Here is a 25,486-nt window from a genome sequence, read left to right on the forward strand (position 1 = left end):
AAACACTGTTAGATAGTAGATCAGGTGAGAAGAGTTGGTTAGCTTCCCTATTCCATATTAGTGGTTGTTTCCTTTCTATGAGATCAGTCGTTTACGAAAAATTTAGTCCATCTTTTGTAATGTGTTGAGTTTTCTTTCATACTCATACTCGCACATTGAGTGAGCCATTTCTGAGTGACTTTAATTTTTGAGTGTATGACTGTGAGGCAGCAGTCGAGGCGAAATGTATTGAGAAAGTAATCGAGGTCTTGTCTGTTCGGAACTGAAATGATGCTCATATTGGCTGGTCACGTGCACTTCGGGTCTTGATTACTAGTGAAGGAGTTTTTAGCATTTGTGTGGTCTTGTTGACTTGGATTTCGTTTCTATTAGCTTTCAAAATTTTCTATCGACTTTACAGTTTTAGTCCACATCATATTTAGACCCTTCTGCATTTTTGAAATTTTTGAATTTTGTGGGTATATTCACTGCAAACCCTCACGAGACAAAACTCGTCCTCTAGGGCAACCTAGAGGTTTAACGGCTTGTTGCACGTGCTAAGTGCAATCGTGGGTCCCTACGAAAGTGGTGAAATGGGTTTGGTTTTATTTTTCTGTTTTGCTCGAGGACTAGCAAAATCTAAGTTTGGGGATGTTTGATGAGACATGAAAATGTCCCATCTGAATCTCTTAACTCGGGTTAGTTAGTCCAGTTCGAGCGGTTACTCTGATGATTTGTTTGATTTTCTTTCTCAGGTCTCATTTACGGAGTTCAATGCGAAAACATCGTGATCAAGACACATTTGAGGGGCATTTTGGTCATTTTAATGACAAGGGTATTCTGGTCAATGTTAGTGCTTAAATGAAAACTAGAGTCCATGACGACTCCGTCGGTGAAAACAGATGTCAAATCGGAGTCTGGATGAGGAAACTATAGTGGGTCAAAGATTGAGTCAAAAGCAAGGTCAACATTGATCCTTAATGACACGTGGCACAGAACTAATGGGAGACCGCGGTTCATCTGGACGTTTTCGGGCTACCTTCGGTCAGTAAGTGATATTCGGGATTTTCACCGAGGGATGCTTCCATGTGACGCGATGCAGTGTATAAGGTAGTCCGGGAGGATCGAGGTCGTACGTGTTCGTCATCTTTCATCCGACGGTCAACCTCCTCAGGTGTACACTAAGTCGGTAATCCCTGCTACAGCGGATCTTCTCAAATGTACTACTAGCTAATCGATTAGCTGGGTCCTTTCCTCACTTTTCTCTCACGTGACACCTAGCTGGCAATTTAATTGGCATATTCTTATCCCTTTTATTCTTTCTATCTTGTCTTTATCTTCTTAGATAAAGATAGAAACAACTAAAGAGCGGGAAAGGTATAGAGATTTGGCTGAGATTAGATTTTAAAAGAGTATCAAATCTTTTTAAGAGAAAGAAAATATAGCAAAGAGGGAGGAAGCTTGGTTGGTTGGCTCGGTTTGAAACAGGGATTTATAGAGATTGTGGAATTGATTCCATTATGGCTGGAAAATGAAAATAAACAATGGAGATGATCTTGACAGTGGACAAAGTTAAATCTAGAAAGAGATATAGGTTCTATTTTGGAAAGACATATTCTCTTGGATCTTCTCAGTTGGTTTGGTTATTTAGAGGAAAGAGAACAGAGAAGAAGGGGATCTCGGTTGGGGAGGTCGAATTCTCTCCTTTAGCTCAACTAACAGAAACATTAGAGAGAGAGAAAGAAGGTTCATCATTATACCATTTATCTTTTCTTCTTCTTCTTCTTCTTCTGTTGTTAATCTTTTAGTGAGAGAAAGAATTATCAATAAAGAAAGAGAGAAAGAATTGTAAAGAGAGAGTTGTAACAGAAAGTTGAATAAGAAATTGTGTTTGATATTTATAGTTTTCTTTTGCTTCTTCATTATTTTCTCTGATCCTTTCGGATATAGTAGAGAGAGAAAGAGAGAGTGATTTAAGAAGAAAGAAACAGAAGAAGAAAACAGTGGAGATTTCAGAAAGTAGAGAGAGAAAAAAGAGTTGGAGAAGACGAGAAAACAGTGGGGAAATAATTTTCTCACCAGGAAATCGTTTCCGGGAAGACGAGAAAATTATTTTCCCTAAGGGTCTGTTTGGCAGAATTTTGGGAAAAACAGAAGGAAATCATTTCCCTAAGGCCCTGTTTGGTTTGGAAATAGCGAAAAAGTTAAGTTTTCTTCCATTCTCTTTTATTATTCATATTTATTTAAATCTCGATCATGATTAGCTAAGACTCTCCATCTAGGTTTTACGATGAAACCCATTTTTGATCTTTTAGAGATATAATTTTTATTGATTAACTCTTGATGCTTCATAGTTTAATTCGTTTTAGTTTGATAAATAGATTTTCTTTTCACTATTTATACTTTTCGATTTGATGCATCGTGCTTATGTTAAATCATTTGACGGTTCATACTTATTAATTGATAAATAGTAGTTTAGAGATTTATTTATTTAAAATAAAATGATTACATTGTTATGTATTATTCGGTTTTAACGAAAACATCTCCCGGAATTAGGATAGTTCATTATCCAAAATTCTGAGTTATAAAAAAAAAGAGAATTAACCATTTTAAGTATTTGTTTCTAAAGGTGATTTTATGTGGTGAATTTCTAAAATCCTAGGTCCTCTCCCCCATTTGAGTTCATTTTTATTTCCGTTATTTTATTTAAATATTTTTATCACCAAAAACCCAAAAACAATTTTCTAAGCAAAACCGATTTATTTCCAAGTCTTAGAATAGGTTTCACTTAGTCTCTGAGGAACGAACCGGTCTTACCGGAATTTATTACAACTTGACACCCGTGCACTTGCGGGTGTAGACCTATTTAGGGTAACCTTTCTATGCCCATTAGCGACATAAACACTTCCCTCACATCTTTGTCCATGAAACTCTCTACGACTGCAAAATACAATTCACTCCCCACTGGTATCGTATCTTCCATTCTGGTTAACGTCTCAATGCATTCTTTAATTGTATATACTTTTTCACTATTCTTAGTCCTGTTTTCAACTGCCTCAACTAATTTTTCCATTGAATTGCTGATCTTAGAGGCTCCAGACAATTTTCTTCGCTTTTTACTTTGTGATGATTGTTTAGTACCACGTTGAGTTTCATTTGTCTCTAACACAACATCGTCATCCGAAGATTGTTGTTGCGTTTCATACGTTTGAGTATCAACCGTAGACCGTGTTTCATGGGGATCTGCATTAATTCGGGTTTCTACTTCTAAATTCTGAAGAAATGATGGCATTACACCAGAATTAGGAGTAAAGGCCATTTCACCAACAACAGTTGTACCACCAAAAATATAGTCAAGTTCCTTTTCAAATTGTAGTCCGGTGTCTCGAAATTGTGCAACCTTTGGATATGTCTGCGATCAAGATGAATATAAATTAGATTAGAATACAAAATATTAAACATTAAAATAATTATTAATACAATAATTTACCTTGATAAAATCACGCCAGAAATCATCTTCAGCAGATATTGTACCAGCTATCGGATCCCAACCGGAACCAGTCTTGCTAATCAACTTTTTCCATAATTTCCATAATTTTTTTGTGCTATCCTAGTGATTTTTCATTTGTATTTTATCGTATGACTTCTTTGTCTTGGTGAAAAATTTATCGCCAAGATTTTGATACCCTTCTCTGTTCAAGTGTGTACCGGGTCTGTCACCTTGTTGTACTTGTTCTAAACACAAGTAAACAAATGCTTTGTGAAGTTCAGTAGTCCAGTGTGCCCTATTTGCAGTACTAGTTCCCGCCATCTCGAATTGGTAATTAAATTTTGGTAAGTGTTAAAAAATAATAAATCAAATTTATTTTTGTCTAATTGAATTACAAACAAAAAGAACAACAAGTAGACATTATAATTTCAAACTTATTGTGCTTATCCCATCGTATTGATGACTTCAATGAGACCATTGTAGTCAGTACTCATTATTAATAAACGAAAAAACTCTATTGAAACAACCATGTTAGAACAAGTAGGCAATAAATAAGTTCAACACAAAAAAAAGATATGCAGTAAACATATTTTGTATTATACCACTAGAATTTATGTAAATATATTAATGAGATATGGGACACTCCCCTCTCCCATCTTTATCCATCACTGTACTAGTCTAGTAGTCCATTCTTTTCTCTTAAGAGAGAGGGAGAGAGGAAGGAGAGAGAGAGGCTAAAATCATCACTTTAACTTATGGGTTTATGGGTGTTGTGTATATTTCTCTCTCTTTCTAGCTTGGTTCATCTTCAAAGCTCAGATCTCTTAAAATCCTTTTGTGGGTAGTTCTTTAAAGAACTTGATCTTGTCAAAAAAAAAGAAGTAAATACAAGAATTGGTTCATTTTTTGCTATTTCTACAAGAATTGATTTTATGGGTTTGTTCTACTTTCTTGTTAGAACTGAAATTTGGTTACTTTTTTGTTGATTCAACATGGGTTTGTGCTACATGTGGTAAAAAGGTAGAGAAATTGAGGGTTTGTTTTCTTTAGTTCAACAAAAAAAAACTATAGGCATTAGAATTTTCTGAAAAAATTAGAGGTTTAAACTTTAGTTTCAATGGTGATGTGCAACCTAAACTTAAAAATCATTCATCCAGATAGAGAACACTACTTATTAATTAATGAGAGATATAGAACAAGAGAGAGAAAAGAATAGTACCTTTCACCCTTGTGCTCTTTATGCTGTTGTGGAAAGCAAGATAGAGAAAAAACAAAATAAAAATCAATTAATAATACAAAAATTACAAGTGAGAGAGAAAGGCATTAATTAAAGACAAAGAAGATAGTACTTTCTCTACACAACTAAGGAGATGAAGAGAGGACGAAGGCAGTGAAAAACTCACCTTTTGGACTACAACCAAAACCCTATTTTTTTAAACCTACGTACCATCACTCCGCCTTTTAAGGCGTGCGCTTCCCGAAAAAGTTATGAGCTGAAGCTACATTTGTAGCTTTAGCTTTTCCATACAAAAAGCCCAATACGGCTTAAAATAAGCACCAACTTAATTTTGCCAAACGGTACCCTAATGGAACAAGTGCTTAAATTTAAGCTAAAAGCGACTTTTTACTGCTTTTAAGCTTAGCCAAATAGTACCTAAGAGAGGATGGAAGAATAACTAAACTTTTTCTCGCTGGAAATTGTTTCTTCTGCTGATTTTCCCGTCTGCAACCAAACGCGCCTTAAGGAAAAATCGATTTTCTCGTCTTCTCGGAAACAATTTCTCTGTGAGAAAATAATTTTCCCACGAATTTTCTCGTCTTCCTCAACTGATTTCTTTCTCTCTCTACTGTTTTCTCTTTCTCTTCTCAAAATAACAATGATAATTGATTCTCTGTTTTTAACACTAATAAGACAATTAGAGATGATGAGATGAAGATAAACCAATCTTGATTATTATTGATAATAAACCAAAACAAATTACTCAATCTCTGTTTTCTGTCTTTTTCTCACTACAAGTCACTCTTTCTCTCTCTGTTTTACTCCTTTAGTCTCTCTCTCTATTCTATTTGTTAACTTTCTCTCACAAAAAGAACGACATAGAAAATACAGAAAATAAGATGAAGATAAACACTCTCTCTCTCTGATCTTACTGTTTTATTTGAACTCTAGAGAGGCTCCTCCCCAAGAGAAGATGCCCTTCTTGAATCTGTTTCTTCTCTTTTATATCATCCGAAGAAGAAAATCGAAATCCAGCCAAATCTCCTTCAATCTCTCGGTTCTTTCTCCCCATCTCAGTACATAAAGAACATCTCACATTCTTGCATTAAAATCCCTTCTTTCCATCTTAGAAATAATCGAATCATCTCCGCAATCGTTAACCTCTCTCTCGATTTCTCTGTAAAATCTCCAGCTTTCCACCTCTATCACTGTCTTTCAAAATCTCTTATTGAATTTTTCTCTAAATCGAGCTCACAATCGATATTTCTTTCCTTCTCTCTCTCTCTCTATTGTTTGTTACCTAAAAAATAGTTGAAGAGATCAATAGAGAAAACGTGAGCTGTTAGGGGTTTTCACGTGCTGGAGCTAACAAGGCAGTTAAGATGGGCCGCTACAGTGTCTCGCGGGAACTTCAAAACGTTGCCACCTCCTTTAGGATGAAAACATGTGACATCTAATTACTCCCTCAGTCCCAAAAAGAATGACCTAATTTCTATTTTGGATTGTCCCATTTTAGTGTCCTATTTCTAAAAATAAATAAAGAAACTTTTCGCTCTTTCCAATAATACCCACTACTATAAATTTAATGACAACTTTATTTAAAGGTAAGTTCAACTTTTTCATTGTAAATTATAATAGTTAACGAGGATACAATTGGAAAAACCATGTTATTTTTGAAAGTCAAACACCAATTAATGATGTTCCCTTAATAAGTTGGGTTTTCAAAATAGGTCATTCTTTTTGGGACGGAGGGAGTAATTGATAATAACTGCTAGATCCTTTCGGAGTACGGTAATATCCTGCTCTGCGCCACACCGAGTAAAGGCTGAAATAAAATCCCGAGCGCAGTCCCGCTAAGCCCACCAGAATACCGAAATATAAATCCCCCCTTCGGATTTTTGCCACGTCCCTCTTTGTTTTTGACTTTGACTAAAACTTTGACCTGGTCTATCTTTCGCATCCGGACTCCGATTTAACTTCCGCTTTCGCCGTTGGATTCGCCTTCGACTTTATTCTTCGTTCAACTATCAACATTGACCCAAAATTACAAGAAGCACCTCATTGAAATGACCAAGATGTCCTTCATGTATGTCTTTCTCCCGTTTTTATCCATCTTTTGTGCTCAATTTCTCAAAAGACCCCTGAGAAAGAGAAACAACTACTTCATCAGAGTAACTGCCCGAAATAGACTAACTAGCCCAAATTAAAAGATTCAGATGAGACATTTTCATGTCTCATCATAGCCAAATAAATGATTTGGTATCCTCATTAGAGATTAAGCCGAAACTAAAAAGGGTTGATCGACCATGGTGATTGACCCCCACAAATGGTGCAAATGACATCTCATACCTATTTGTCAAGTAGGTAGTGTCAAATGTGGCAACCTATCCAAATTCCTTGTAAGCTTTTCTACTACGCTCATCTGCCCAAAACATATTTTTTAACCGGTCTTGATCGCCCCACTCGCTTCTGAAGAAGAAACATTTGTTTTGTTCATTCATTTTCAAGAAATAACGATTAATTGGAAGTGCATCTCCCTCACCTAGTCGCTCTTTTCTTGATTCATCTAAATAATTCTTGATGTCTTTTTCAATAAATGGTAGATCTTTATACCCTCCAGCTTCAATTACAAGTCTGTTGTAATTCTTACTTGGACAAATTCCGGCTTTATTACCTAATTCGAGTTGCCTTTTAATAAGTTTACTAATGTATCTATTACACTTAAAGTTGTGAGATTTTGTAGGAGTAATAATCTCATGATTGTGGTCGAGATGAACTTTGGTCAACATCCATTGACCATCAAATTATAATCTTCAGGCAACTTTAGCCTTACAACCTGTTTGCGTGGTAGGCCTTGGTTGTAGTGATTCGCTAGTTTTAAAAATTATATTGCCTTTACGAGAACACTCTAATGTGACATACCTATAATCCCCATTTAAATCCTTGTTCAAAGATCTTCTCCTAACAGAAAATCCTCTTTTACAAGCATAACTTCTGAAAAACTCAAATAACTCTTCATGCGAACTAAATTTCATACCAACTTCAGGTTTAATCAATTGTTCTTCGTCTGCGATGGGTTGTTGAACTTCTTCATCAGTGATTAACTCCTTTTCTACTACATTTAAATGTAAATCAAAACTATGGTATGTAATATAACAACGCATAGTAAGACATAATTTGTAAATCTATGTTGTCAGGGTATGGATCCTATGTTGAAATTTGTGTTATTATATGTTACAATGGTTTCCATACTTTGTGGTTATATATGGAGCTATAATAATGATAAGAGTACATACCTTCAAATGAGGAAAAATCCTCATGAATTTCACCTCCAATTGGGTAGATGCTTTCAGATTCCATACTCACCAAGGACTGAGGAAAACTGTAACAAAATCAGCTTTCAGATTCTATATCGTCGAGAATTTCGATCATACTTATACAATAAAATCAGTACCAAAAATTAAAATGATGAGAATAAAACTCGCAAGCTCATATCAGTCACTAAGTCAACTATAAAATGACAAACTTAAACCTCGGCAAGACAATTCTTCAAGATGTGTTATGAGGTTATAGGAAAAACCATTAAATCAGTATAAATAAAACCCTAAACCTTAAAATCACTATAAATAAAAGCCCCAACCTTAGAGCATCTCCAATGGGACACTCAATCTCTAACACTGAGAGTGCCACGTGTGACTTTTTGAAATTTTTGTTAAAAAATCATCTCCAATGGAACACTTTGTTAGACACTCTATTATGAGTTGGACACATTTATTATAGAGTGTCTAGAGAGAGAAACTCTAAAATGATAGTGTCTACTTGAGACTCTCTAAGTGTTACTTTATTATTCCAACTAATAGAAAACTTTGCTTTTCAACTACTTTTTATCTATTGAATTGAAGAGGGACATGTGTATTAAGTAAGAGATTTTAGAGATCTCCATTGGAGACCAAACAAATGTAGAGTGTCTCTACATTGACACTAGGAAAGAGAATCTTTATTTGACACTTGACAACTAGATTTTTAGAGTGTTTAGTAGAGTGTCCCATTGGAGATGCTCTTAGATTTCAGTAGAAAAAAACCCTAAACCCCAACATCAATAGCACAAAACCCTAATAGATTTAAATCCATAGCAAGAAGCCCTAAAATCAGTATTAGAAGACAATAAAATCAATGAAAATCCTAAAAGTAGAGAAAATTGGAAGTTTAAAGCTACTTATTCGATCACGCAAGCTCGATATTCTCCCCTTATTTGATCAAATGAAGAAGGAGAAGAAGAATGCCTAAAGTTATTCCTGCTCGTACCCTCTGTCTAAATTTTCTTTGCCACTTCATTCTGTGAATTCTTTCGTCATTTTCCTCTGTGAAAGTAACATTCCCGAATACAAATAAACATTAAGGTTCATGAATTGAATGAGCAGTGTCTGATTAATTGAGCCCTAATGACCATTTAAGGGTCCAAAACCCAAATAATCTACCTTTATTACCAAAGTTCATTTAATTCATAATTTACACTTTCATGGAATCAGACTTGGGACTTTTCGTGGTGCGGAGTGGGTGTTCAACCACTATACCAAGAAGTGGTGGACTGTTTATGATTTTTTTAAAAACATAACGATCGTTTCTTGCACATATATCTGTTATATATTGATTTAAACTAACGTTAATAACACAAAATTAATAGATAATGGGTTTCCACCTCCACATAATATTGACCTCGTGACTTTCTGATTTACGGAATTGGTGTTTTGCACTAGTACAAGAATAAGATTCCAAATTTATATATTTCTAGGTATAAATTCATATTCCCTCCGTCCCATTTTGTTTGGTTGTTATTCCTTTTATGGATGTCCCAAAATGTTTGGTCACTTTCCTTTTATAACATTCATTTAATTATTAAAATGATGAAACTTCCAAGACTACCCTTTAGTTTGAATACCATTCAAATGTTCTAATTGGTTCTACGCTTTTACCAAAGTATCAATGTTTATTTAATAAAATACTCTACATTAAATGAGGGTAGTTTAGGGAAAGTCTTTATATTTGTCAACAATAAATACCATTCCTTAATAAGTTGAATTCCCAAAAACTACAAACAAAATGGGACGGAGGGAGTAATATTTTGAGTGAAAATTTTTAGAACCATTCAAAAGAGAATAAGCATTTATCTATTATAACACGAATAATTGCCTAAAGGTAAAAGACAAAAGCACAACCTAGGTTAATACATATTACCCTAAAGGCCAAAGAACACTACCTACCTTCCGCATATGACTTTACCATATTTAGACCCACAATCACTCGCCATTTGAGAGGGACTTCGTCCATTTTCAAGCCAATGTGTATTTAGAGTCCGTTTGATCCGTGTGAAAACATTTGACTGTGAAAACCTTCTTTTTCTCGTGAGGAAAGAAAACCATGATTTTCTTATCAAAATATATTTTATAGTGTTTAGTAAGTCATTAGAAAATTTGAAGCGAAATTTTTAAAGACGCCCAATTTTATGGTTGGTGGCGTTTTTTCACACGTAAATGGGGCACCCATTATAATAAAACCGGGTGCTTCATCTGTTCCTCTAGATCCTTAATCTTCATATTTTCTAATTTTGAGTTTTACTGCAACTCTCGCTCTCTCTCCCTCCATCTCTTTCTTCATTGTGAAAGACAATAACCACCAAGGTTTGTTTCATTGATGAAATATTTTTCTTTTCTTCATTGTGAAACAAATGAACTCAATATGGGTAATTGATTATTGTAAAAGGAAAGACATGGGTATGGATATCTTAGCCAAGCTCCTCGAGATGTAAAACTCATCAACGAAATCTTTACTAGAAGAAACCAGATTCTCAAAAGATAAAATTCATCAATGAAATCTTTACCTTGAAACGAATCATCTAAAATAAGGGTTTAATTGATGGGTTAATTTCGTTTTAGCCTCCAATTTGTGAGAAAGACACCGTTTTGACCCCCACAAGTGAGAAACATATTTTAGGGAGATCGTGAGAGAAAAGTAGAAAGAGATGTTTTAGGGAGATTGTAAATGATTTTTGTATATTAATTTTTTTTAATTCTTGACACTAATACTCTTCTTTTTTGAGTCGATTTACATTAGAAGAGTTTTATATCAACCGTTAAATTTGATCTCTATCAAACTCCCAACAAAATAAGCGGTCAGATTTATCCCTTGTATAGCCGACTGATCTGTTGTATTATAATAGATTAAATAATATTTTCTACAACAAACACTAACTTAGTCACAACATGTTTTTCTCGATGGGAATACTATGACCAAATGACGAGTGAATTGTTTGTCAAATAGACAAATATATAGTTTATATTTGTAGTGATTGTGAAAAAAAATGAAGTGTATATATATATATATATATATATATATATATATATATATATTAATCTTGAATTGTTAGCGTGCCTCAAACCCCTGGCTTCTAAGGTGGAAGATTAAACCCTTTACCACTTGAACCGATGGTTGTTGGCTAATAAAAACGAAGTAGAAATAGGAAAACGAAAAGAGAAGGGTGTGTGAGAGGATGCAGAAGATTAAAATGTGATTTTTTTCAAAAGGAGAGTAGCCAACAAACTTTTAAGAATTCGTTAGTTAAGAGTTGCTGGTTGAGTGGATCAAAAGCCAATAACTTAATCGAAATATCTAGAGAGCTTCTAATAGATAAACCCCTATTAGTTTTATTTTAAGGCGGGTTTAGAGTTCCCTAGTGTTAGGGCAATTCCAACGTATGGGCGTTGGGGCTCCCAAATTTGAAATCCCATACATGTTAATCCAACCCGGGAGCCCCACCTTCCCGGGCTCACATTTGGGAGCCTAGGCTGGGGGGCTCCCAACTCCAACATATGGTCTGGGACAACCAACAACCATTATTGGGGGGGATCCACCCAACTTCATCTTATTTTTTTAAAACTGATTTTTTTAAATCTTTTTATTGTTTTAAATACTTCTTTTTTTAAAAAAACATTTCTCTAATTTTTTGTTAACATTTTAAAATTTTTTCTTAACGGAATAAGATCAAATTTTAATTTTATATTTGAAACTAAGAATTTATAGTCGAAAATTGAAATACAACCCCACACGCGTATACCATGCATGTATATAATTTGGGCTCCCAACGGTCACATCTGGGGGGATCCCCCTAAAAGGGGATCCACCAAACACATTAATTTTTTGGGAGATGCTAGAGAGCCCAATTTTTTTGGGCATTTTAATGCCCAGCTGATGTGGAATCACTAAAAGACAAGGTTTTTTCAAAGTTTGACTACGGTGGGGACCGCTTTTATTTCTAAATGAGGAAATATGTCACCCTCTAAGTACCAATTTCTAAGTCACTCTATCATTTCCCTAATTTTTTTAAATGATAATTGTTTTAAAACTTTTCTTTTTTCATTCTTCAATTTTTTTTTAATCTTTTCATAATTCTCTCTCTACAATAATACCAAATTTTAATTTTGTATTTGAAATTAATAATTTATAGTCGAAAAATGAAATCAAAAATCCGCACAAGCACGTCGCACACGTTCATAATTTGGATTGGGGAGCCCCTGTTGGGAGCCCGACGTTGGAGTTGAGAAAAGTCCATGGGCTCCCAAAATTGGGAGCTCGAGCTCCACGTTGGACTTGCCATTAGGGGTGAAACTAAAGACCGTGCAGACTGATGAAAATCGAGCCAGTCCAGACAAAAAAAAAACTAGATCAACAAACCTCGCTATAGAATGGTCGGTCCTTTTTTATTGAATTGGTCTTTAGGTCTGATTCGGTCTTTTTTCGACAAACTCGGGGAATCTGAACCGAACTAGATTAAATGCTATGTATATTATTCATACAATTAATGGATAATTAAGTAATTTAAGTAATACTTTATAATGCAACTCATTAATCACGAAGTAGTGAATATATATAATCAGTATGTTTATGTTTTCTATTTTTAAATACTCAATCAAGTTAGACATTATCTTTTATTGAAATCCATTTTTCTTGTTCTCATTATCATTCTTGTTCAGATAAACTATTGAGTGAAGAAAATATTAACACAGATTACACCCATGACCCATCATCAGATCAAACTCAAGCAATTTGTAAAGAAATGTAACGAAGGATGGCAAAATTGATCGGTTCATTTGATAACACATTACCAAAAGTAAGGCTACAAGCTAAACCAATCATATATTGAATTCAAAGAACCTAAACTAATCTAATCATAGTAAGGTTAGAAGCTAAATTCTAGAAACGTAGATGTCAGCTAAAGAAAGAAAAATATCTCACTTATAGAACAACGAAGGCGAGATGAAGAGTCTAAAAACTTTCAGATCCTTATTGAATCGAAACACTAAAACCTTCACATAAAAAACCCTAGACTTCTTTTCTTTCCCTAAATTCCTTCCACGGTTTCTTCCCCAAAGTTTTGTTCATCCGAACTCAAAGATCACTTTTTAATCGAGTCTTCCAAAAACCATAATCGACAATACAAAATTCCCAAACTACTAAAAAGAAATGACAAAACTTACTCCTGACTGCAGTCAGACTTGGTCTCCAAGTAGCTTCAGTCTCGTATAAAACCAGATCATTATGTCGAAAAACCAGCCCATCCGGACCGATTTCCGCTGCTGCGAGTGCAAGTGTTCAACTTAATCACATCAACAAAATCAAACACAATACCAATTGCATCGTATCCATCCACCGAGTCGTAGTAGGTTGACCTTTAGATTTTTTTTTTTTTTTTTTGTTGAGAAAAAATAACACCCACTTCACATCGTCAAGCCCTTAGATTTCCTTGATCTCACAAAGCAGCATCTCGAGACCAATTTAAATTTACGGTTGAGATCTTACATAGGGAGGATGAATACATAATTCCACAAACTCGTTTACGGATGCGTACTTTAAGTCGTGTCACCACTGCCGTTGATAGTAGCGAAACCCTAGTTTACTGGTTTCTCCCCCAACTTGGTTCTTCCTTTTTTCTTCTTTCTACTAGTAGTAGCAACAAAAGGCGATTTTGGAGCTTACGATCTTTAAAATTTTTGCCCTAATTTACCTCCATCTATTTCTCCTAGTTGCATGTGCAAGAAATTTAGGGTTTCTTTTATTGCAACTAAAACTGCTTTTCCAACTCTGTTGCTACTAGGTTTTGAATTTTTGAATCTCATTTCTTTACTTGAGGAATCTCTTTTAGGGTTCACGGATCTTCAAAGTAGTTGCTTCGAGCTAGTGATTTGAGTAAAAACTAATTGGGAAAGATGTTTTGGCGAATGACTGCTTTATCTGCTTCTTCTCCTGTAAGTGAAACCTAGCTAATTCGCTTCTGTTCATGGAATAACTCAATGCTATTGATTTGTTGTTGCCAGTTATATAACCTGAAGAATGATTGATTTTGAGTTTGTTGCCCTTTTTTGTTTGAATGTTCAAGTAGGATTTCAATGATTTAGGTATGGATTTAGCAGGAGTACTTATTTAAGGCTTAGCCCTAGTTTAGGGATCTAAGAATCTGAAACTAAGTCATGTTTACAATTCGAATTACTATCTTATTATAGGGGTTTTGAGTAATTCAATTAGCTTTCAAGTGTTCAGTCTGTTTGCTGGTCTTTCTGTAGTTGTCCCTCACTATCTACTGCTAGTCTTGTTCATTTTTTAGGTATTTGATGGGATCCCCGTTTTCAATTTACTGATAAAAGCTAATGCTTGATTTGAATGACTCACCCCATACCAAAATCTGTTATAATTTCCACAGATTCATGTTTTTTCGTATTTGAATTTCCATTTAGAATCAAAATTGAGTAGTGTTACTGTTTCTTAATGTTTTTTTGGTCGCTGTGTTCTAGCTGTTGTACCATTTATTGTTAACCTTTTATTGAAATGATTTATTGCTCACCTTTTCACAAGATATCACCCAGGAGAACCTATCGATATCAAGCACCAACCAACCTAAAATGGTGACCCTCCCGCCAGGTGTGCCAACCCTTCCTATAACGTTGCTCACAATTGTTATGTATCTCATGCAGGTGGAAGCAGTTTTAGACAAGGGGAATTTCACTTTGGAGGAGCTCCTAGATGAGGAAGAGATAATCCAAGAATGCAAAGCTCTCAATAATCGACTCTTAAATTTGTAATTTTCACCTTTTAAACTTATCCAGCTTGTTGCTTTCCACCTGTTGAGTAAATTTTAGTTTATTTGGCATTACGAAAGATTTTAGTTGATTTCTATTTGGAGTTTTACATTTCCCATAGAATTCAGGCTAACTTGTTGTAAATAGACCATGTAATGTACCTTTCTCTTACATGTTTCCAGCTTAGGGGATCGGGCTCAGGTAGAGCAGTTACTGCGGTACATTGTCGAGGAAGCCCCAGAGGACGCTGAAAGCAAACGAACCTTCAAGTAACATTCTCTCTCCCATGATTTAAGATTAGTTATCTCAAACTATAGAATTGCTGTTCTGATGTCTTAAGAAACAAATTTTTTTCCCATTTGCTTTTAGTGATCCTGTATTTCATTATTTAGGTTTCCCTTCATTGCCTGTGAGATATTTACGTGTGAAATTGATGTTATTCTCAAGACCTTAGTAGAGGAAGAGGAGGTACAATTTTGTCTTAACCATTTACAGTTCATAAATTGTTTCCAGCAATGCAAGTTGATTTATAATAGTTTAATACATTTTTATACTTGAATCTTGTGATTTCAGCTGATGGACTTGCTATTTTCTTTCTTGGAACCAAGCCATCCCCACAGTACTTTATTGGCTGGGTACTTTAGCAAGGTAAAACGCATGTTCTGTTTCTTATTCTTCCGACATTTTGATGTTTACCAGTATAATTAGTTTGATCTCGTGATTTAGGTGGTTGTATGCCTTATGCTGCGGAAAACAGTATCGCTTATGAAATATGTTCAAGTGAGTAAATATTATAACTCTGAGGTCAATTCAACCTGCTCGTTTCTGTAGTCCTTGTATTAATTTAGGATTTAATTCCATATCAGGCTCATCAGGATGTATTTCGCCAGTTAGTTGACTTGATAGGAATAACTTCGATCATGGAGGTCAGTAACCAATGCTACAATAATTTTTTGATGACTTCTTAAATTTTCTATCTTCATTGGGTTTGAGGTTAATTTTTTTTATTAATAAAAGTTTTTCCTCTACAGGTTCTGATCCGACTTGTTGGCGCGGATGACCACATTTACCCCAATTTCGTGGATGTGATGGACTGGTTGGCGAATAGCAATTTGCTGGAAATGATTGTAGATAAATTGAACCCATCAGTAAGTTTCAGAATTACATTTTTTGTGTGACTTTATTTAAGCTTTTCCATGAAAATGATGTATGCCTTCCAAACTATGCTTTTTCATTGTAATTGTCATATTTAATTTCAATCTATGTACCATTTAGTTGCCAGAATGTGATCCTGCGCTATCGCACACCTATATACTCTATTAGGCGTCAACTACTTTGCCTCTGGAAATTTGTTAAGCTTCAGACAGATTTCTTTTACTTTTCGTCATCAAGCACTACTGTTTCAGCACTGACCAGGCACAAGTTACAAATATTTTGTTTAGAAGCTGAGATCAGTTTTCCTCTTTTCACATTGCTGATTTGAAGAAAGTTCTATGATTTTCGATTTTAGTGGTTTTTGTTGCCGTCAATTGTTGTCTTTGCTCTTTCCCTATCATGTGCTTAGCTAATCAAATGTAACTAAGTGACACTGATATCGACATTAGGTTCCTAATCAGTTTGCAGTAATTCATCAAATCACTCTTCTTTTAATTGCTTTCTTGCAACAGAGCTCTCCTGAAGTTCATGCAAACGCAGCAGAAACTCTATGTGCCATCACCCACAACGCACCATCAGCTCTATCTGTTAAACTTTCTAGCCCAAGGTTCGCTGGTCCTTTTTATTTGTTGCCTTTCTCATCCAGTTTCTTTTTCTCGCTAGATATCTATTGACAAGTAGGTGGTTCAACCACATTATTTGTATGCAGCTTTGTCGAGAGGATATTTGGTCATGTACTAGAGGATTCACAATCAAAGTCTGGACTTGTCAACTCACTAACTGTGTGTATCTCTTTGTTGGATCCAAAAAGATCAGCTTATTCACCATTGGTACACTCTTTTCGAAGTCAACATTTATATGAGCCTCAGATTCCAGTAAATCCTGAGACTGTGACGGCAATGCTGCCAAAGCTTGGTAAGTTATCGACTTCCTTACGTGATTAAACTTTGCAGAGTATTTGTAGGTATGAGTTGGTCTTTTTTCTTTCGGAAGGTGTTGAAGGTTTGCTTCACCCTTATATGTTACATCCATATATGTACATGTATCTTAATTATGGTTGGCTTGGGTTACCCGGCTGTAATTGCTTTTATGAAGTGAACGCTGTTGAGTTAACTTCATTTCTGTGGATTATTTGAAATTCATGTGGTTCAAATTTGAACTTCATGTGGTTCAAGTAGCTGGCGGATCTGAAAATTTTTCTTTATGTCCAAAATTGTGAAGTCATGTGACATGTGTACAGGGAAACTTACATCTAGGATTTATATATTTGTAAAAAGAATGTGAGCGATTGAGTTTTCTTTCAGAGTTCAGTACTTCAGTTATATAAAAACTCATGTAATGGAAAAACAATGACTTCTATGCTCTTTAGAAGTACTGGTGGCTCATTAATGTAAGACGAACACGATATATTATGGTGTGTAGCTCTCTGTTTCCGCTCTAGGAAAAGCTCTGAAATGGTGTGTTAAATATATTGATTGGTTTCATTTTATTCTTTGTTTGTTAATCTTCTATTATTTAACCTTATATTTTGTGGTTGAAGATTCTGATTCTTCAACATTAATTTCAATGTTCTGGTATTGATCCAGAAATACAAAAGTTAAACTATTATGTACTGGTAACTGGACCACTGTCTGACATCGTTTTTCAAAACAATGTTGCTAATATTTGATTACTTTGTTATTACTGTCAAATGAGGGCATGCATTTTTTGTCTTTTGAAAGGTCTGAGGGTTTGAGGAATGTGCAGCTCAGTATTCTAATGTTTGCATCTCATGACTCCCACATCTTTATTTTCACATTGTTTACAAATTTTCATTATACTACATCTTCAAATTCTTATCCCATCTGTTCTAGAATTCGATGCTTAGTGCATGATATGATGATGATAGACGAATGACCTCTGATTGGTCTTTCTTACTTGGAGTCTAATCTTTTTTATGTTCAAGAATTTTCTTGCAGCTCGACTAAGTAATGCCCCTTATTCATGTTGCAGGCGACTTGCTCACGCTTTTAAATGTATGCTCTGATGATAAGGTTTTACCTACTACATATGGCGAACTAAGGCCTCCTCTTGGGAAGCATCGGCTTAAGGTTGGTTCATAGTTCATACTTCACAGTTGTACTTGCTGCACATTTCTTCATGAATAAAATAAGGAAAGACATCTATCTAGTGGGCCACAAAAAGTTCCCAATTTCTACATTATTTTGTTGGTAGTTAGTTCAAGGAATGACGGATGTCAATAACTGATCTCTCATTTTACATATATATATATATGACGGTTACTGAGAGGATATTCTACTTCACTTATTTATTTATTTTTCTAATTTCATTTTGTAAATTCGTGCAACGGTTTTCCAGATTGTGGAGTTCATAGCCGTGTTGTTGAGGAGTGGCAATGAAATTGCTGATAAGGAATTGGTTAAATCTGGTGCTATCCAAATAATACTCTCTCTGTTCTTTGAGTAAGTTTTTTCTTTCCATTTCGCGATATGCAGAATATAGTCAAAGCTACGTAAGCTTACGAATGCTTTCACGACTCATGCAGGTACCCGTTTCATAATGCGTTGCATCATCAGGTAGAAAGTATCATTATGTCATGTTTGGAGCGCAACGATAATGCCATTGTTGATCATCTACTTCGAGATTGTGATGTGATTGGGAAGATCCTCAAAGCTGACAAGAGTCCTGTTATTTCCGGTGGTTCAACTCCGGTAATCATTCACTCGTAATATATCTAGCATGTTAGTGTACTCTAGTCTCATTTCAATCAATATCTACAACTCGAATCGTTGTTTGTAGTTTTGTACTACCTGGTGAGATGTCTGCTTGTATACGCGGCCCATTATTTATTTATTTCACACGAGTATCTCTATTTTTTTATCGCCTATGTAAATCACACAGTATTTTAGTATTATATGCTAGATACTGGCATACTGCACACTTACAATCATGCTCTATTGTTTCCATGAAGAACATACTGTTATTAAGATGTGAATTTCCTTTGCGTAAGTCAAGCAAATATTTCGTGGGTACATAACCACTAGTTTCAAATAAGTCATATGGTAGTTAGAAGGGCACGGTGTCGGGGAAAAGAAACCATTAAATTTAGAACCGGTTAATAGCTACTACCCACCCTATGAAATAAACCATGAAAACCGAAGAGGGAGTGCTGAAAACTCAAACTCCCCTTGCTATCTTATTTTGCCGTTCTTTCTGCTTTAGTGACTGATTTGTGGTTCCTATGGACTATGTCCCTCTCCACTTTGTATAGTGCTTGTACTTCTAGCATTTTTATGTACTTAAATAAATAAATATTCCTTTGATGTTTGGAAAAAGTGTTAAAGAGTAATACCGAATATTTTTAAGTCAACTGTTTGAAATTAGAAGTAATGGAGCATTAGCGAGAAATGAAGTTAAAAGATTTACAATTCAAATTTGTTTGGAGTTCCATATTTGTATTATATTTCGTTTGGACTCACAATAGCTAATATCAGCTTCTATTAGCCTCTCAAACTGTCTATTTGATGGTTTAGTAGGATAGAGTAGACATTACTATATTGTAGCTGTCAATTCTACATTCTTGTATATTGAGCCATGCTACAATTCGTGAATCTTAAAATAATTTCTTAATTGCAGCCAACTTCATGTTCTACTGGAAAATGGGAACCCCGAGCAGGTAATCTTGGACACATAACACGAATTGCTAACAGACTTATTCATCTGGCAAACAGTAGCAGTCACATTCAGGCTTACCTACAGGTTGGAAGCAGTTCTCTTTCACTGTTTTTTTTTGCAATCTACCTGCATTATGACGCTAAACTTGGTTTAATTTACTACATTTCACCTTTACATCTTCAAGCACCCCCTACAAAAGTCAAACTCACGTCTCAATCACAATTTACACTTTGAGCCTTGTTTTCTACGTCAACTGGCCTTGAAAAGCTGGAAGCCTGTTTAGTTCTTATGAACTGATGCTCACGTCTTTTTGAATCTCCAAATCTGTTTGTGTATATGCATGCGATTATAGCTTCAACGCATTACAACATCAAACATGTTATGGAGTTTCTACAGTTCTGAAATGAACTGACTTGCGAGTTTTGTTGTAATCTCTTACTATTATGTAAATCAGTTAATTATTAATTCAGAAGCTGGGCTCAATTACCTGTTTTTAACAAGATTCACCTGCTTACAAGATCAGGCATGTCAAAGTTGGGTAATACATTGATCTGTTTGACCTGCATTATTTGTTCTGTCCAGGAAAATGCTGAATGGGTTGACTGGCAAGCAACTGTTTTGCAAGAGCGTAATACTATAGAAAATGTCAATCGGTGGGCCTGCGGGTACGCTTCGCGCCTTATCTATGTATATATATTATTAGGCTAAATTGTTTTTTATGAAGATTTTGTTGTTCTCTATGAAAGACAATCGTGGTTTTAGCGAAGTGATTTTATGAAAAATTATTCTTTCTCTTGTTCAAAATGTTTAATGAAGATTTACCTGTCATTTTTCCTGAATTTAGGGAAGCCAGATTATCTATAGTGTGTTCTGAATATGGGAATTTGAGCTACATAATATTTGCAATGGGAAATTTTAAAGGGCCCCCCCATTTTTGTTAAAAGGGCCCCTCTCGTGAATTCAGTCGGTATGACGCCGCCGAATTCACAATTCCGTACGAAACCATCAAATTCACAAAAATGGGCTATTGGAGTGAATTTCGGTGGACTCGTACCGAATAGTCTCTTGTGAATTCGGCGGACTCGCACCGAATAGTCTCTTGTGAATTCGGTAGGCTCGTACCGAATTCACAAGGAGGGGCCCTTTTAACAAGAATGGGGGGTCCCTATAAAACTACCCTGAGTGTCACTTAAAATTCGTTATTGTGCTATTTCATGCAGCCGACCAAGTGCATTACAGGATAGGACAAGAGACAGCGATGAAGATGAACTTCATGACAGAGATTATGATGTGACAGAACTAGCAAATAATCTGAGCGAGGCTTTTAAATATAGTATATATGAAAATGATGACACTGAACAGGTACTCCCGCTGCAATTACCAAATAACATGCAAACATCTATCGTGTTCAATTAACTCTCTTTCACTGTCATGTACATTATTTTATGGTTCTTCATTGCTTCTCATGGTTTCAGGGTCATGGGTCCCTTGAGCGGGATGATGAGGTAATATTACAAACTCTTCAGGTTTGGTTGTAGATATAAAAACATACAAGTATACATTCTGTTTTTGCCAACCAACTGGGAGTTATAGATATCTTATTTTTTTTTTTGTAATGGGTTTATTCTGTATTAGCACAGCAACAATCTGTTAATGTAATCTTTCTGAGTTAAAAACGATAACAAAATTGTATAATATAACCACGGAAAAAATATCTCGTTATGCACGGGTCACAAGCAAATAATCTAATGAACTTTTTATTCTTTAGATCAGTTCTTGATTCTTTACAAAATTGCAGGATGTTTATTTCGACGACGAATCTGCTGAAGTTGTGATTTCGTCTCTCAGGCTTGGTGATGACCAGGAGAGGTATAATTTCTGTGCTTTTCATGGTGTAGATAATTCATGTCTTAGTAGCACTAGAGGGTAGTGGCTCATATTGAGTTGTGTGGTGTCAGTGATAGCTCTGAGTAGTCTAGGATTCCCTTATATGTTAGAATTTTATAGTATTGTCTCTTTTTTTTTGAAACTTACTGTATTGTGTCTTTTAGTTCTTGTGAAATCAAAAATCTTGATTGATTTTGTGTGGCTCCCAGATTACATAATTACATCATATGGCATGGATACAATAAGAGGCCTGATTATGTACACAACTGTTAGAAACAACTTAAAAATTAGATAACTGCCATAAAGACAATCAGAAAGAATTCTAAACAGGCCCCTATAGGCTGTGCAGTTAGAAGTACCTATAATTTATTAAAGACCTAGACCGACAAATTAGATGGGATAACCAATATTCAAACCGAACACCTCTTGGTCAACCATTCGCCTACAGGCCCATTTATTGCACTGCACTTTGAGACTTCCCCAGCATCTTACCCTATATTTAGAACTGATCCTGCAGTTTTGCACTTCAGCTTATTTTTGTTCTGAAAGAGTTTCGAGTTACTTGTTGCTAATTCTGAATTTCATCTTAATGTTTTTATCACTACAGCAGTTTGTTCACAAATTCAAATTGGTTTGCTTTCCAAGAAGAGAATGGTGATCCTTTAAGCACTTCCATAGAGAAGTCAGGTGACATCAATTTGAATGGAGCAACTGGTGGCAGCAGTAGCAGTGACGATGAGGTGGTTGTCGGTGAGCACGAGGATCTGACCGACAACAAAACTTCTTCAAATGAGGCTTCAGGATCAAGTACAAGTTCTCCAGATGATATAACCAGAAACACAATAACAAATAGTGGAGATGATAAACCTTGGGACGAGAAGGCTATTTCTTCTGATGATCCTTTTGGAAGCGACCCTGATTGGGTAGGATGGCGAGAATCCTCGGGGTCGAAGAACCCGTCTGAAGAAAACAATAAACCAGATGCTAATTCACTTCCAAATGGTGAGGTATTGCCAAATGGTACCAGAAGCCCAACAAACTCAAGCAACCAGCAAGTCGAGACTGACCCAAACCAAGGAGGTAGTGTTCCGTCATTGTTTGAAGAAGACGTGGAGTTTGTCGGTGTGGAGTTAGAAGGCACGGAAAAAGCCATGGACCAAGCATTGAAGGAAGGAATCGTAGGGGAAGCAGGCCCATTGAAGAAAAACCTCGTAGGGAAAACTGGGTCGGAAATGGAGAAGCCCGACGAAGATGAGAAGGAGAAATTGGAGTTCAACGATACCAACTACTGGAGAGTTGATCAAGAGGTAGGTATTGTTCAGGAGTGAAGAGTGATTAATTATGATCTAAAAAAAGAAAGACTAGAGGAGGAATAATAACTTTGTTCTTAAATGATGATATTTGTACAGTATTATCCTCTATTCTAGGTGGTAGGGGAATGGATTGTAGTTTTGCGATTCTGGCTATTTGTTATTGTTATTATTGGTGCATTTTTTTGTTCTGTTAGTCTTTCACTTTTAAGCAGTTTATATATCAGTCCAATTCTTCCCCTATGTTTCAGCTGGATTGAAGGACAAGCTTTTACAAAATGGCTTGTTCCAAACCAACATGCATCTGTCTAAAAGATCTCAGAAGAACGGTGGTATGAAAGAGTAAAAGGAAGCAGCTAATTTTTGTATCCTTTCAGGATAAATGTTGTTTCATCCATGTTCATGATATCTAAAACTAAATACAGAAAACGGTGTAGTTTATTTATAGCTTAGAGGGGATGTTTGCCTCATAAAATGTACATAAAGTTATGATGATCTTCCTTATGTGTTCGCTTTTGTTTTCTTAATGAGTATTTTTTACGGTAACAATTACAGGGTCTTGACTGCATTCAAGTTTTACGAGTCCTACATTTGGACATGACTAAGGGTGGGAAAAACATCCGCGGGCCTGAGTCCACCGACAGGCACTCTGAGGCCGTTGTAGAATGTGGCGCCCGCTCTGCTCATATATTATTTAAGATTTGTGGTCTCATCTATTATTTAATATTTTGCTTTTAGTTAAGATTATATGCGTCATTATTATATGGGGGTTGTATGAAAATGTCTTTTTTAGCATTTATAAATGACGCGCTAAAAAAAATGAACTCAACTTGTTGAAACATAATTTTTTGCACTTGTGTTGCCGTTGCTTAGAAGCGATTTTCACTTATTAAGTGATAAAACAAATGATCGAGAATTGCCGCTCCACACTTGATAAATGAGAATTACTTAATAAGTGTAAAAATCAAACACCGTACTACAAATTAGTGATGATTAATTAACAAGGATTCTAAGCTGAAAAACAGGCTTTTCAAGCGATTCAAATAAAGATCGGCATTAAGTTTCAACTTTTCTTGCTTTATTTTACCTTTTCTTTTTTCGTATACTTGATTTAGTTAATTGAGTTTCACTGGACCGACCATCGAAACTCAGTCGAGACAAACCGAATTCTGCCGAACAAAGTCGGTTGACAGTTTGATCGTTTCAGTTTCAATTTCAGTCGATAATTTAGCCAAACTGTCATTGATTAGTTTGATTCCGGCTAGATTCTAAATGGTCGACAACCTATCGCTGCCCACCCGTGTAATGTAAATGATAAGCCCCTAGAAAAATTAATTGTATTGGAGCACCAATAGCAATAAACAGACTCCTAATTTTGGTTTCAGATTTTGACGCAGCGGAAAACTTTGAAAAAAATTAGATCTTAGTTTAAAATTTTTAAAATCGATAAAAAGTCTTAAGACTTGTAAAACCAAAATAAACAAATATTAAACTAAATATTTAATTTAATTAATCAAACTTTGTGAACTAAACAACTATTGAATCCCCATAATATAACATTAAGGATTTTCTAAACCTACACAAATTCTGATTTAACAACTTCTACTAAATAAATACTAGTTTCCTAAATTTCATCAAATTCTAATAACAACTTGTAAATAAATAAAATTCTAGAATCAATAGTTTAAAAGGTTTCCTAAAAATACAGAACTGCTAAAACTAATAATTCTCGACTAAAAAAGTAGCAAAATACTAAAGTAACTCCAGTTGATGATACGTAAGATTTTAAAAACTTCTGAAAAATCAAGAATTCAAACTTTCATTAATTATTGAGAATAATACATTATTTGCATACTTTCAACTTATATTACCTAAACAAACATAACACCTTTGCAAGTACAAAACTTATTATCGGATCTCCATATTAGGGATGTGCTATAGAACCAATTGAATCATCCTAAGACATAGAAATCTTGTTTATATGTATATATAGTATTACTTGATATGAATTAAAAGCTTCTTTATCATCAGGATCTAAACTCTGGGCTTGACAAAGGAATGAACTTTGCAAACAAACTTCATTGTGCTTAAAGTAGATGATCTTGAAAACCTTCCATTTCCATTTGCTAATCTTCAACTGCATTGACCCTTTCACATTCATCAATCCATTCACTGTACAAATCTATGGGCTCAGTCAAGGCGTTGATGGTTGTGCTGAAGCTCTCTTGACAAACCCCGCAGATAGCTTCGCCAATCAAATTCTTCATATCAATTATACATTCAACACTACTTCCATGGTTACAGAATGGACAACTAAAAACTGTATCAAGCTTCTCCATTCTTTTCTTAGAAACTGGTTTCGCTCTCGACTTTCTTTTTCCCATCGCTCAACAATTATCCGGAACAAAAGTATGTTAGTAGACTAGTAGTAGCTATCACGCACGCAGAAACCTTCTGTTTGTTGTTTTTTCTTCTCTTCCTTTCCCCAAGTGAAGTTCTATATATATTTATAAGAATAGAAATATGCTACCGCCTCATTTGGATGTCGGCGGGTTGACAGGTCCGGTTCGAGTTGAACAACCATTTTGATTTGGGATCCTCTATAGGCGCCTCCTAAAAATGCTATAGGAGCCTCTACAGGCGC

At 35.3% G+C, this 25,486-nt stretch overlaps 2 protein-coding genes across 3 annotated transcripts; one reads left to right on the plus strand and one right to left on the minus strand.

Annotated features, from left to right (window-relative positions):
- Positions 1-2,845: 2,845 nt before the first annotated feature.
- On the minus strand, positions 2,846-3,790 carry LOC147550145 (L10-interacting MYB domain-containing protein-like). The gene is made up of 3 exons (XM_086668427.1): positions 3,710-3,790; positions 3,470-3,589; positions 2,846-3,391 (listed from the first exon to the last, which is right to left on the minus strand). The coding sequence occupies exons 1-3, from the start codon at positions 3,788-3,790 to the stop codon at positions 2,846-2,848; spliced, it is 747 nt and encodes a 248-aa protein (XP_086524553.1).
- Positions 3,791-12,986: 9,196 nt separating this feature from the next.
- LOC147550146 (uncharacterized) lies at positions 12,987-23,033 on the plus strand. 2 transcript variants are annotated; one of them, XM_086667133.1, is made up of 19 exons: positions 12,987-13,987; positions 14,711-14,814; positions 14,998-15,084; positions 15,208-15,283; positions 15,389-15,463; positions 15,542-15,595; positions 15,682-15,741; positions 15,847-15,963; positions 16,483-16,577; positions 16,680-16,885; positions 17,963-18,060; positions 18,329-18,432; positions 18,516-18,681; positions 19,607-19,729; positions 20,228-20,310; positions 20,866-21,007; positions 21,121-21,150; positions 21,444-21,514; positions 22,140-23,033. In XM_086667133.1, the coding sequence occupies exons 1-19, from the start codon at positions 13,949-13,951 to the stop codon at positions 22,858-22,860; spliced, it is 2,451 nt and encodes an 816-aa protein (XP_086523259.1). In that variant the 5' UTR covers positions 12,987-13,948; the 3' UTR covers positions 22,861-23,033. The 2 variants fall into 2 exon arrangements, with proteins under 2 accessions (XP_086523259.1, XP_086523260.1); XM_086667134.1 differs by having other exon boundaries at positions 13,230-13,987; positions 22,143-23,033.
- The last annotated feature ends 2,453 nt before the right edge of the window (positions 23,034-25,486 follow it).

This window comes from Eschscholzia californica, unplaced genomic scaffold, assembly GCF_041429995.1.
Source record: "Eschscholzia californica isolate CP2 unplaced genomic scaffold, dmEscCali1.0.p SCAF_3, whole genome shotgun sequence".
Lineage (NCBI taxonomy): Eukaryota > Viridiplantae > Streptophyta > Magnoliopsida > Ranunculales > Papaveraceae > Eschscholzia > Eschscholzia californica.

What these genes read in the sequence shown, in the direction of transcription:
- LOC147550146 (XM_086667133.1), top strand. Translation starts at nt 13,949, where the DNA reads ATGTTTTGGCGAATGACTGCTTTATCTGCTTCTTCTCCT. An exon ending in TTGGGAAGCATCGGCTTAAG is followed by an intron (nt 18,061 to 18,328) that starts GTTGGTTCATAG and finishes ACGGTTTTCCAG; the next exon opens with ATTGTGGAGTTCATAGCCGT. An exon ending in ATACTCTCTCTGTTCTTTGA is followed by an intron (nt 18,433 to 18,515) that starts GTAAGTTTTTTC and finishes CGACTCATGCAG; the next exon opens with GTACCCGTTTCATAATGCGT.
- LOC147550145 (XM_086668427.1), bottom strand. Translation starts at nt 3,790, where the DNA reads ATGGCGGGAACTAGTACTGCAAATAGGGCACACTGGACTACTGAACTT. An exon ending in TTTACTTGTGTTTAGAACAA is followed by an intron (nt 3,590 to 3,709) that starts GTACAACAAGGT and finishes AAAAATCACTAG; the next exon opens with GATAGCACAAAAAAATTATG. An exon ending in TCTGGCGTGATTTTATCAAG is followed by an intron (nt 3,392 to 3,469) that starts GTAAATTATTGT and finishes TCTTGATCGCAG; the next exon opens with ACATATCCAAAGGTTGCACA.